This window comes from Somniosus microcephalus, chromosome 2 (genome assembly GCF_052327205.1).
Source record: "Somniosus microcephalus isolate GS21.2 chromosome 2, FLI_Smic_1.0, whole genome shotgun sequence".
NCBI lineage: Eukaryota > Metazoa > Chordata > Chondrichthyes > Squaliformes > Somniosidae > Somniosus > Somniosus microcephalus.
The window spans coordinates 261,247,858-261,261,396 of NC_140988.1; the positions used below are offsets into that span (position 1 = coordinate 261,247,858).

The window sequence follows — 13,539 nt, forward strand, 5'->3', positions numbered from 1 at the left end:
CTTGGCCCGCGACTACCGAACAGAAAAATGGCAGCCAGGAACGATATGCACACGGCAGGGCCCACTAATGTACACAGTGGACGTTGGGGAGAGCATCATGAGATGCCATGCTGACCAGATCCTAGAGTCACAGGAACAAGTCAATCCCATGCCTCGCCCATACGTACCTGGTGATGAACCCGACGTACAGGTAGCATCTACCCCAGAAACAGTAGCATCGGAAGCTGATGACCCAACCGACGGCAGGGGGCCAGAATCGCCTCTGCACCAAGAGCAAGACACTCGGGAAAGGCGCTATCCAGAAAGGATCAGGAAGCCTCCCCAAAGACTGAATTTATAAATAGACTATTTTCAGCTAATGTTGCATGTTAAAAGTGTTAATTGTAGTTAGTTTGATATTTAATTGTTAAATGAGTGTTATGGTACTGTTAATCAAAAAGGGGAGGAATTGTAATGTATGTACCTTTAAGGGGGGGAACTACTTTCTACAGCTCATGTATACTGTAGTACCGGCAGTGACCACACCTGTATATAACGCTGAGTAGTAATCTGTTGTTTCAGTTGCAGTTTGAACCACATTGAGTAAACACCTGTTGTACCGTTCTCTGCAGTCCTTTTCTTATTATTACACGGACGTAACAGCCTCTTCCTCCCTGATGAAGGGAACAGGACCTCCGTTGGCCCTAGCCCCATCCACCAATGCCTGCAGTGCCGCCTCGTCAAAGCGAGGAGCTGCTCTTGCCCTCTCACTTGTCATCTTTCCTGCAGGCCCCTCTGACACCAAATGGAGGAAGCTTGGAAGCCTGCAGAAGAAGCAAGGCTTGCTGTGGATCTTAAATGCAGCAGCAGTGATGATGTCATCGGAGGGGACTTTCAGTCATGAAAAACCCCTTTGCAAACACGCTGGAAATCAATTGGCCAATTGAGTTAAAATTGCATCAATCTCCCACACCCATTTAGATTCGTGTGGGAAACACGAAATTCGGATAACACGACAACAGCCCGCACCGGAGTTAAAATCGAACCCTTCATCTCTACATGCTATCATCTCAACCTCACTCTGTGCACACACTGTATAAGCTGCCACATCCCCAACACTCACCCACCTATGCCCACCTACTAAAAGTGACATGCACATCTCACGCCTTGCATATATTAATAGCCATTCAACTATGGTAGGCACATCTGCCAAACACAAAGCACCACACTCACTCACACGCTTTCCTTTTTCTTGCAGGCCAAGCTTGCTCACAACAGGAGGGAGCAGGTATGAACGGGAGGAGGTGAGGTGGACCCGCACCCCCTTACAGACCTGGAGGAGCTAGTGGGCCGCATCATTACTGCCCAGGTCATGGGCGCGGTGGCCGTCGGAGATGTCGATCCCTTTGGGGACAACAATGGTATGTTCATCACCTCTCCCTCTTCTCTCATACTACTTCCCCCTCACACTACAAGCCTTTCCCACTTTCCATCTAAGTATACTGTTTCCATTCCTTGATCCCTTCCTGCCCACCTCCCCGACCTTAACCCCACTCTTGTGCCTTTATGCTTTCAGATAATCAGCCACCAGCTGACCAGCCTGTCCCTCAGCAACCCAGTGACAGCGACGTGGGAGAGGAGGAGGAGCAAGAACAAGCCAGAGCCTCACTGCCTGTGTCTCCCGAAGGCGCTAGGCCTGATAATGGGGTGACGGGGTCGCTGGAGGGGAGACTAGTACATTGGTCTGATGTGGGTGAAGCTCTGGGATCCAGCAGTCTGCAGCAACACCACAGGGAAAGGGAAGCTCATGGGACATCTCCCCGGAGAGTGAGTTCACGCGCGAGTTCTGCTGCACAGGACTCAGATGAGGACCTCGATGGGCATGCATACTAAGCTCATGGGTGCAATGGCAAGTGTGCCCGAGAGCATGGATGCACTGGCTAGGAGCTTGGAGGAGTCCGCCTCCAGCATTGCACTCATCTCTGCACACACAATTTGCCAAGGATGGTCGATTCGCAGAGACCGTGGGGACCCAGACCTCCTGCAGCATGTCATGTGTGAGGTGGCAGCAGCTATTGCAGCACAGACCGAAGCAACGCAATGGCTTAGTGCTGTAATTGAGTCATTGGTTGGTACCATCCAATCTCTCATGCAGTCTCAGATTGATGCCACGCAAGCGCTGACTGCTGCCATCTTTGCTGGGTCGCCCACAGTCCACTGGGGATCTCACAGTGCCGCAGCAGGCCAGCAATCTGTGCTCAAGCATATCGAGTGCCTCCCTCCTCCATTGCTGCTGCTCCTTCTCCTCTTCATCCTCCTCCTCTGCATCGTCCTCCTCCTCTCCCTCTTCCTCCTCCTGAGGTGGACCTACAGTCCCTGATGGCAATGGTTGGGCCCTCAAAATGGCCAGGTTGCGCAGCATGCAGCACACAATGATGAAAAGGGAGGCCCGATCAGGGCTCCTCCAGAGCGTTCAAGGCAGCGGAACCGTTGCTTTAGCATGCCGATAGTGTGTTCGATCAGGTTCCTGGTGGCGCTATGGCTTTCATTGTATACGTGCTGAGCAGGAGTGTTGGGGTTGTGGAGGGGTGTCATCAGCCAGGTGGCGTGTGGATAAATCTTGTCTCCGAGCAGCCAGCCGTGAGCTTCATGTGGTGGGTGGAACAGTGCTGGGACAGAATGAAAGCATCGTGGCTGCTGCAAGGACAGCGGGCATTGATGGCGACGGTGCGCTGTCTGTGGCCGCACACCAAATGAACGTTCAGAGAGTGGTAGCCTTTGCGGTTGCGGAACACCTCTGCATTGTGATGAGGTGCCCGCAATGCCACGTGGGTGAAGTCAACGCGCCCTGAACGATGGGGAAGCCCGTTATCCTTGCAAAGGCACATGAGCATTCATCCTGTTTCTCTGGTCATGGGGAATGAGATGTACTCCCTTCTCCTTCTATACAGAGCATCTGTAACCTCCCAGATGTAGCAATGGATGGTGAACTGCGAAATGTTTGCAATATCCCCTGTTGAAGCCTGGAAGAAGCCGCTGGCGTAGAAATTGGGAGCGACTGTGACCTTAACTGCTACTGAGAGAGACGTCCTGGTCCTGAGTTGAGGCTGGAGCTCTGGCTGCAGGAGGTCGTAGAGCTCTGTGACCACCTCCTTGCTGAAGCAGCGCTTTGTAAGGCATTGCTCCACTGAGAGATGAATGTAGAACTGCTCCCGGAATACCCTGGGCGGGTAAGGCCTCCTGTTGAGAGCCCTGTTGACCCTCTTCCCTCTGGCCACGTTTTGCAATCTTTCTCTCTGCCTCCGCTGCCTCCGACGGTAATGCTGGTGGGCGAAGTCCCATGTCAGTACAGCACCCATTAAATGATGGAAATGTTGCAATTTCAAATGTAACCCAAATTAAAGTGATAATTTTTCTCAGCCAAAATACTCCTTCAAGTTGAAAACGGTGAAATGGGTCAAAACGCCTGTCTGCTTGTGTCAAACTAACAAGGCAGCGCTGTTAGCCGACAAAAAAAACCCCGGAAGTTGACCCCTTTATATCGTGCACCTCCAGCGCTCATTCGACTGCAAACCACCTCCTGTACCTGTTGTTGCTAACGGCAGGCGCTCAGGCAGGGGGCGAGAGTGAATTTCTGAGCCGGGGCGCTGTGCAACCGCATGACGTCATGATCTCCGGGTGCAGGAGATTGTGGTACTAGTGGTCACCGCCGCCACAAACCTCCAGCTTAATGTCGCGGGCTTCGGTACTAGCGCCATACCCAGTCGCAAAGTCGGTAGCGCCTCATTGGCCTTCCCCGGAGGCACGAATGGGAGGCGCAAAGGCATCCAATTTCTCCCCCCATATGTCCCATCTATGTCTACTTGTAGGAGAATGCTGCATTGGATACAATAATGGTATGCATGACTGTTTTGAAAATATTCAAAGACTTTGGGATAATTACAAAAAGTACTTAATTGGCTATAAAGTGCTTTGGGACGTCCAGTGGTTGTGAAAGGTGCTATATAAATGCAAGTCATTCTTTTTTTAATTTGCATGGTTATACTGGTATGTACTTTCAGTGCTGTTCGTAATGACATTTTTATCTCCAGTCATTTTGTAAATTATTTCATCTCCCCACATTTCACTCACCATCCCCCAAACTGGGAGGGTAGGTAGAGAACCTGCTCCTTGAACTCTGGCAAAGTTACATTTCAACTGGCCAGAAAGAAATATACAAGACTGGGGGCCTAGGAATTCACGTGGGTTGCGCCATACGTTAATGCCACAAGATGCCGCTAAAACGCCATTGACAGCTGTAATGACAGCTAATGTCGGTTCCAGCACCGCACGCATATCGGGGTTGCCGGTAGCACTGCCGGTAGACTTGATTGCCAGGGACTGCGCCATCATGGAGATCGTGACGTCAGTGAGTGTGCAGTGCTCACTGGACACCTAGGGCTGGATTTTGTCAGTGGGGAGCTTTTGGAGGCGGGACTCCCACTTGGGCTTAGCAGGCCAATGAAGGGAAAGCTAGTTACAGGTGACATCAGTGAGTGCCAGTTCATCTGTCAAGAGCTTTTGACAGGTGAAATGTCATCATTTGACAGCTCTCTGAAGCTGTCAAACACTGACAATCTGTCTTCTAAGTTGTGTCTTTACTCAAGACTCAATTAGAAAGCCTTCCTGACCAGAAAGCAGAAGGCTGCAGCTTTTGACAGTTCAGCGGCCATTCTGCTCTCTGTGCCAGTGAGCTGAGGGACTCCCAAGACCTGAAGGGAGGTAGCCTGCAGGAAGAAGTAAAGGAAAGTAAAACTTATTAAAACACTTTACACACAACTCACACACTTACCTCTACAAACATGCACCCATTACTCACCTGCACACCGGACATCTCGGCCCCTCCGACACCCGCAGACCAACGGCCCACCTCGCTGACCCTGGCGAGGTTCGGAGTCGTTAGGAAGCTCACACTTGAGGGATCTGTTGTGTCTGGGTATAATAAGACACAGACTGCAGGAGAAACGGTACAACAGGTGTTTACTCAACGTGGCTCACAGTGGAACTGCCTGTACAGATTACTACTCAGTGCTATATACAGGTGTGGTCACTGCCGGTACTACAGGCTACATGAGCTGTACAAAGTAGTTCCCCCACTTAAAGGTATATACATTACAATTCCTCCCCTTTTAGATTAACAGTACCATAACACTCATTTAACAATTAAATATCAAACTAATTACAATTAACACTTTTACCATGCAACATTAGCTGAAAATAGTCTATTTATATATTCTTTGGGGAGGCTTCCTGATCCTTTCTGGATAGCGCCTTTCCCGAGTGTCTTGCTCTTGGTGCGGAGGCAATTCTGGCCCCCTGTCGTCGGTTGGGTCATCAGCTTCCGATGCTACTGTTTCTGGGGTAGATGCTACCTGTACGTCGGGTTCATCACCAGGTACGTATGGGCAAGGCATGGGGTTGACTTGTTCCTGTGGCTCTAGGATCTGGTCAGCATGGCGTCTCACGATGCTCTCCCCAACGTCCACTGTGTACATTAGTGGGCTCTGCCGTGTGCATATCGTTCCTGGCTGTCATTTTTCTGTTCGGTAGTCGCGGGCCAAGACTGGTTGCCCTACATTGAAGCTCCTTGTTGGCTTCTCATGGATGTGCTGGAATTGCTTACTCTCAACATCTCTTCGTACGTTTGGTCTGAGCAAATCCAGGCGAGATCTTAACCTTTGGTTAAAGAACATCATGGCTGGGGCCTGGTTCGTGACTGCATGTGTCACATTCCGGTAGGCGAACAGGAAATTGTCCACCTTGTGCTGCAGCGGAATGTTGTCATTGTACATAGCCTTTATTGCCTTCTTAAAGGTTTGTACGAACCTCTCAGCCAATCCATTTGTGGCTGGATGATATGGGGCGGATGTGTAATGCCTTACCCCATTCTTTTTCAAGAACCTCCGGAACTCTTCGGACACAAACTGTGGTCCGTTGTCAGAGCAAATCTGTTCTGGCAAGCCATTCCTGGCAAAAATGGTCCGTAGGACTGCAATAGTTTTCTCCGTGATAGTGGAGGACATTTTGATGACCTCAGGCCATTTCGAGTGCGCATCCACGGCTATTAAAAACATTGAGTCCATGAATGGACCAGCAAAATCAATATGCACCCGTTGCCATGGAGATGAGGGCCACTCCCATGGGTGTAGAGGGGCCTGTGGTGGTGCATTTTGGACTTTCTGGCATCCTGAGCAGCTCTTGGTCAGGTCCTCGATTTGCTGATCGATTCCCGGCCACCACACATAAGCCCTGGCTAGGCTTTTCATTTTTACCCCTCCCAGATGACCCTCATGAAGCTCATTGAGCACTCTATCCCTTAACTTGGGTGGAATTACCACTCGGGATCCACACATCAAGGTCCCCCGGCACACTGACAGCTGTTCTCTCCTTGTCGAGAATGCTGGCAACAGTGAGTCGCCATGTGCTGGCCATCCCTTCACCATCAAATCATATACCCGAGACAGTGTCGGGTCATTTCGGGTTTCCTTTTCGATACAAGCGTTAGTTACCAGTAGGTATTCAACTATAGTCGATTGGAATATTTCGACAGGATCCACTGCTGGTGCTTCCTCTGCAGTAGGCAGTGACAGGCGTGATAGCCCATCAGCATTTCCATGCTGTTTCATGCCCTTATATTCAATCTCATAGTGGTGCGCCCCTAGAAAAAGTGACGATCTTTGTAGTCGTTGCGCAGACATCACCGGAACGCCCTTCTTCGGATTAAAAATGGAGACAAGAGGCTGGTGATCAGTCAGCAAGGTGAATTTCTGCCCGTGCAGATAGTGATTGAACTTTTTCACTCCCCACACTAGGCTGAGGGCCTCCCTGTCAATCTGGGCGTAGTTATGCTCGGCTGAGGTTAGTGATCGTGACGCAAAGGCTATTGGCCTCTCTGAGCCGTCCGAGAATTTGTGCAACAGCACCGCTCCAGGGTGACGCATCACATGACAACCGAATTGGTAATGCCGGGTTGTAATGGGCCAATACCTCTTTCGATGTGATTAGTGTTTTACTCTTCTGGAAAGCTCGTCTACATTCGTCACTCCACTTCCATGGCACCCCAGTTTGCAGTAGGGTGTTCAGTGGGTGTAGTATTGTAGACAAATTTGGCAAGAACTTATGGTAGTAGTTTACCAGCCCAAGGAACGACCTCAGTTGTGACACATTTTCCGGTGCTGGAGCCTTGACTACTGCCTCAATCTTATCTGGGGACTTATGTAACCCCTCTTTATCGACAATGTGGCCACAATACGAGATCTGTTTTCTAAAAAACTCGCATTTGGGGCGGTTAGCTCGGAGCCCATATTCCTGCAATCTAGTGAGCACCTGCTCCAGGTTGGCAAGGTGATCACTGTCATTTTCGCCCGTAACCAGGATGTCGTCCAAATAACACTGGGTCCCTGGGATCCCTTGCAGGACATGTTCCATTGCCCTCTGCCAAATAGCCGGAGCTGATGCTACCCCGAATACCAGCCGGTTGTATTGGTAGAGACCTTTATGGGTGTTGATTGTGAGGCATTTTTATGATGCTTCTTCTACCTCCATTTGCAGATACGCCTGGGCCAGATCAATCTTAGTGAAGCGTTTCCCTCCAGATAGCGAGGCGAAAATATCTTCAATCCGCGGAAGTGGATATTGTATGGTGTGAATGACCGGGTTCACTGTTACCTTAAAGTCCCCACAGTTGCGAACCTTCCTTGGTTCCCCAGGCGTGCTGCTCAACGACTTTTTCATCACAGGGTCGATGGGTGTAGCCCACTCGCTCCAATCTACCTTGGACAGTACACCTGAACGTTCCAGACTCTCCAGCTGTGCTTCGACGGCTGGGCGGATCGCATAAGGTACCGGTCTGGCCTTAAAAAGTTTTGGGCTTGCGTTTTCTTCAATTTTAATCGTCGCTGTCATGCCTTTTAGTGTTCCGAGTCCTTGCTGGAACACTTCTTTCGCGTCAGTTAGGGTCTTTGACAGTCACCCAGGTGTGACGTCGTCATCCTTTTTGTCAGCCACAGTCAGTGCCTGTATGGAATGCCAATCCAGTTGTATTTTCCGGATCCATTCACATCCCAGTAATGGTGGTCCTCCATCTTGCAATACATACAGGTCTAGTTTTGGTGTTTCCTTACCGTTATATATAACAGTCACCCTTATTTTTCCTTTGGGGTAGACTTTTTGCCCCGTGTACGGCTTCAAAATAATTTTTCGCTCTCTCAAGGGTATGTGTGAGAATAGCCGCTCGTAGTGTCGTCGGTTTATGACTGTTAGGGCTGATCCTGTGTCCAATTCCATCTTTACCTGGACTCCTGCTATCTTGAGAGTGACCCAAATGGTTCGGTGATCCTCCATTGTGATCACATTATGTAGTTTCAGACAACTCAGTTCCCTGCTTTCGGAGTCGTTATCACTCTTTTGTTCGTCTGAACTATTCTCCATCATCTTATGTACCTTCTTGAACTGTTCTTTGGTAGGTTTCTTATTGCTGGTTTTCTTTCTCGACCTGCAGACTTATGCTATGTGTCCTACTTTTCCACACTGTCTGCACACTTTGGCCTAGAAATTCAGTTGCGTTCGCCAGCCGTTAAAGCCATAAGAGGGGTATATTTTCAGCGCTAGGCACTTAGCGCCCGGGCGCAGACCGATCTGCGCCTACGCCCAAATTCAGTTGACATTTAGCGCCGGCGCAAAGTGTTTGCGCCCGCTCAGCTGCGCGCGCAGCTTATGACGTCATTTCGTCGTGCAACTCTGTTTGTGCGCCCCAAACCGGAAATTTAGTGGCGCCCGCCCAATGTGGGCGTGGCGCTGTTAAGAACTGTGAAGTGGAACGCAACAGAGGCCCTGTGGGCCTCGGGGAGCGCTAATTAAAGGGCACTTACACTGACCTATAAAGCCCAGCCATTTTGTTGCAATGACTTTACTGCTTTGGATTTCTGGACAGAGACCAAGGGACAGAGCTTACTGATTTGGGACAACATAGGAGAGGTATTTTTGGCTTCTGGCCAGAGCTTTGACATTTGAATCATTGTGATTTCACTGTTTGCAACTTAATTATGGGGGCTGTATGGGGGTGCAACCCTCAGTTGCAGCATTATGTGCGAAGGGCTCGCAGACGCTGTGAGAGAGGGCCAGCCATGCCTAGATGCAGAGGGGCCATCAGGCATCGGCAACGTAGGCCTTACCCACTCAGGCAATACCGGCAGCAGGTGTCCTATCTCACCATGACTGCCGCGCATTGTGTTAAGAGGCTGCGCTTCAGAAGGGAGGTGGTTGCAGAGATCTGCCAGCTGCTTCACAGAGATCTGCATCCACAGCTGATGTGCAGGACGTCTCTCTCGGTGGAAGTGAAGGTCACGGTGGCTCTGAACTTTTATGCAAGCGGCTCCTTCCAAGCCGCTGCTGGGGACATAGCGAACATCTCCCAGTTCGCCGCGCATCGCTGCATCCGGCAGGTCACCGATGCACTTTTCGCGAGGAGACACCAATTCATCTCCTTCCCCATGACCCTACAGAGGCAGGAGCAGCGTGCAGTCGGATTTGGCAGGATCGCGGGCTTCCCCATGGTGCAGGGCGCCATTGACTGCACGCATGTGGCTATGCGGGCACCTATCGACAATGCCGAGGATTACCGCAACCGGAAGGGCTACCATTCCCTCAATGTACAGCTGGTGTGTGACCACAGGCAGCGCATCCTAGCTGTCAATGCCCGCTTTCCAGGAAGCAGCCACGATGCATTTATCCTGCGCCAGACTACTGTGGCTGACATGTTCGAGGCACAGCCTCCACCAAGGGGATGGCTTATCGGGGACAAGGGCTACCCTTTGTGTACATGGCTCATGACCCCGCTCCGCGCGCCCAGGACCCCAGCGGAGGAGGCATACAACGAAAGCCATCAAGCCACAAGGAACATCATAGAGCAAATGATAGGCGTCCTCAAGCAACGGTTCCGCTGCCTGGATCGTTCCGGCGGATCTCTACAGTATTCGTCGGATAGAGTCTCCCAGTTCGTCGTCGTGTGCTGCATGCTGCACAACCTGGCTATCCGCAGGACTCAGGCACTGCCACCTGACATTGCACCACCACCTCAGGAGGACGAGCAGGAGGACCATGAGGAGGAGGAGGAGGAGGAGGAGGAGTACCAGCCCAGGAGGGAGCCACAAGGTCCAAGGGCCGTCCGCCGGCGGCTTATTGAACGACACTTCTAGGCCCCCTGTCAGGGAATGGCTTGTGGCAATGAACGCACCTGAAGGCAGCCGCTCCGCAAGCCCTCAGCTGGTTAACGCAACAACCACTTGAAACATGACACCTGGACATGCTGAATAAATAAAAAGCTTTATTTCACAAACTCAGGGCCCTTCCCACATGAAACAGAAAAACAGACAAGACCCCCAAAAAACAGTCAAAAACATCTATCACTCCCAAAACCTGGGGAGGACTAACAAAACTTGCCCATCCAAATGGCCTTCATCATCGGCCTTACAAAAATAAGCTCCCCCCTCCACAACACAAACACCCCCATAAAAACAAAAAATGCCTTGATCTTCGGCCTTACCAAAATAATCCCCCCCCAGAACACAAGCCCCCCCATATAAAAAAAACCGCTATCACCACACTCTACTGGGTGTGCCGAGAGGGCGAGTCCTTAGACAGGCTTCTCCGGCCCCTGCCCGACCTGCTGCTCTGCCTCAACCTGGGCCCTGTGGCTGTGGCAAGGCTGAGGGAAGGCTCATGAGGGCGACAATGCGTGTCGGCAGATGCCCTTGGGGGTCGGCCTAGACGAGGCCCGGCCTGGGAGGGGCCGGCTGGTGACTGCTGCAGCTGTGGCTGGCCAGCATCAGTCTCAGCAGCAGCTCGTCGCACCTTGGCTGGGGGAGTGGCAGTGTCGGCTGCACCAATGGGGGCAAGCTGGCTGATGGCAGGCGCGCGCTGTTCGCCAGAGACACTGGCACTCAGCCGGGCTGGCAGTGCAGCAAGCGCAGCAAGCTGGTGGAGGCCAGACCGCTGTGCTGCAGCAGGGCGGCGGGTGCCCTGGCGATGCTTCCGCGCCACAGCGAGTGTGGCAGAAGTGAGTGCCCGAACTGCCCTGGTATGTGCCCGCATCAGCTCTGCCAGTGTCTGGACGGCACCACTCATGTACTCGCGACTCGCGTCCTGCGCTGCCGCGAGTTGCTGGACACCCCTGTCGTGCGCTGCCGCGAGTTGTTCGACCCCCCTGGCCTGTGATTCGCCGAAAGCGACCACACTATGAGCCAGGGACTCAATGGCCTGAGGCATCTGTTGCACAACCCCCATGAACTCCTGGTGGCGCCACTCCGACGCCGCCGACATCTCATCGAGGAGGCGCACCTCCTGGGCGAGGACCGTCTCCGGACTGGAGGGCGGACTCTCCCTCTGGGGAGAAGGCCGCCGTGCTGCCCGACCCTTCCCGCGTGCATCAACACCACTGGGCCCAGGAACTGCCCTCCCCTGCAACACTTCCCCCTGGCTCTCCTGCAGGCCAGACGTCTCCCCTCCATTGCCATCCCCTGGCGCGGATGAGGGTTCCCCCGATGTGCCGCCTTCCTCCTGGTCCTCGTCGTCCTCCTCCTCCAAGGGCCTGGCACTCTGAGCTTGAGGGACCACCTCCTCCTCACCAGCTGAAAGCAGGAAGGCACAAGAGTAGCTTTAGAGTGAGGACAGGGCGTCAGCGAGGGAGGCCTGAGTGGTGGCATTATGCGCATTTGTTGGACAGTGGGAAAGGATGTAGATCTGAAGCGCAAGGGCAACGAGAGAGGTCCAACCGGTCATGTCCTTACCAGTGGGTCCCAGTACAGGGTCCGCATCTCCGATGGCAACAGGGCCAGTCACCCGGCCACGCATGAGTCGAGCCACGCTCTCCTCCAGCTCACTGAGCGCCTGGTACTCGGGACGGCCTCCACCGGTGACAGACTGGCTCCTCAAATTCCGCGCCAGCTTGGCCTGCAAGAGAAAGGACGGCCTGTAAGTACAGTGTGATGCCCTGTTGCTGTGTGCACTGCCTCCCATGGTGGAATAGCTTGGCCAGTGTGGTGCCCTGTTGCTGTGTGCACTGCCTCCCATGGTGGAATAGCTTGGCCAGTGTGGTGCCCTGCTGCTGTGTGCACTGCCTCCCATGGTCGAATAGCTTGGCCAGTGTGGTGCCCTGTTGCTGTGTGCACTGCCTCCCATGGTCGAATAGCTTGGCCAGTGTGTTAAGTGCAGAAAGTGCTATTGATGATCATGCCAGTGCCATAGCTGCGGGAGGAGGGCTGCCCATTAGGCCTTTGAGGTCCCTTTGCCCATAATGTGAGGTGCACATGCAAGGATGAGGAGGACACTGGAAAGGGTACTCACCTTCACCAACCGAGTGAGGTCGTTGTACTTCTTCCGGCATTGGTCCGCACTCCTGGGGACATCGCAGGTGGATGACACCCTGCGGGCGATTTTCTTCCAGGCTTTCCTGTACTGCCTCCTGGGAGCCTTTTGCCACTATCCAGGCACAAGATCTCTCTTTTGTTTTCCACACCATCAACCAGCACCCTCAGAGCATGCTCTGAGAAGCGCTGCGCTCGTTCACGGGCCCTCTCCATGGCTTCAGGCGCTATTTTGGCCCACCAGCAGTGTTGAGGCCTAGCTGCAGGGCTCCACTATGCAGGGCGTGGCAGCAGTCAAAGTCGACCCTTCCCCCTTTAAGAGCTGGCCGGCGTCAGGGTGTCTGCTGTCAATCAAAACATGCCCGCACCTGCGCTGCGCCCGGCCTCGGCGTTATCAGGCCGCATCTCCGGCTTAGCGCCTGAAGATAGCATTGCAACGCCAGTTTCAGCGCTCGCCCAAACTCTTGGCCAAATCTACTGAATTTCGGCGAAGTGGCCTACACTTTCCGGCGGGCGCTAACTTTAGCGAATGCCCGACTTTAGCGCCCCAAAAGTGTCCAGACTGAATTTCTAGGCCTTTGTCTTTGAACCAGCAATCATTCTGGTCGTGTGTTGTTCTGCCGCAGCAATAGCACTTCTCTGTTCCATATGACATTTCGTTTGTGCCATATTCTTGCGGTCTTTGTTGTATCTCTGCAGCGCCCTGTGCTGCTGCTTCATATGATACCGCAATGCTGAAAGCCCTTTCCAGCGTAAGGTCCTATTCAGATAAAAGCCGTTTCTGGGTTCCTTCACTTTGAAGCCCACACACAAACTTGTCCCTTAAGGTATCTGCCAGTCCCGCTCCAAACTGGCAGTGTTTCGATAGTTTGCGCAGTTCTGCTAAATAATCAGCATTGCTTTCATCCTTATGCTGGTTCCGTTTGTGAAACTTGAATCTTTCTGCTATCAGCAGTGGTGTGGGGTTTAAATGTTCCTGTAGTATCGTTACTATGTCTTCAAAACTCTTTTCCATTGGCTTCGTTGGGGTTACTAGATTTAGTAATAAACCATACGTCTTTGCACCCATTAAATTTAACAATACCGACGCTTTCTTGTCATCTGACACCTCATTTGCCTTGCAGTGCACCTCTATTCGTTCGACATATGTAGTCCAATC

The 13,539-nt window shown here is 52.4% G+C and overlaps 1 protein-coding gene across 1 annotated transcript in view; it reads right to left on the minus strand.

The window, feature by feature from the left end:
- Positions 1–12,033, minus strand: part of LOC147123354 (uncharacterized) — a 65,870-nt gene extending 53,837 nt beyond the window's left edge. The window contains exons 1-2 of the mRNA XM_085965932.1: positions 11,805–12,033; positions 10,957–11,645 (exon numbers count right to left, since the gene is read on the minus strand). Coding sequence (XP_085822058.1) covers positions 10,957–11,645; positions 11,805–12,033 — 918 coding nt within the window. The remainder of the gene's footprint in view (positions 1–10,956; positions 11,646–11,804) is intronic.
- Positions 12,034–13,539: the final 1,506 nt, after the last annotated feature.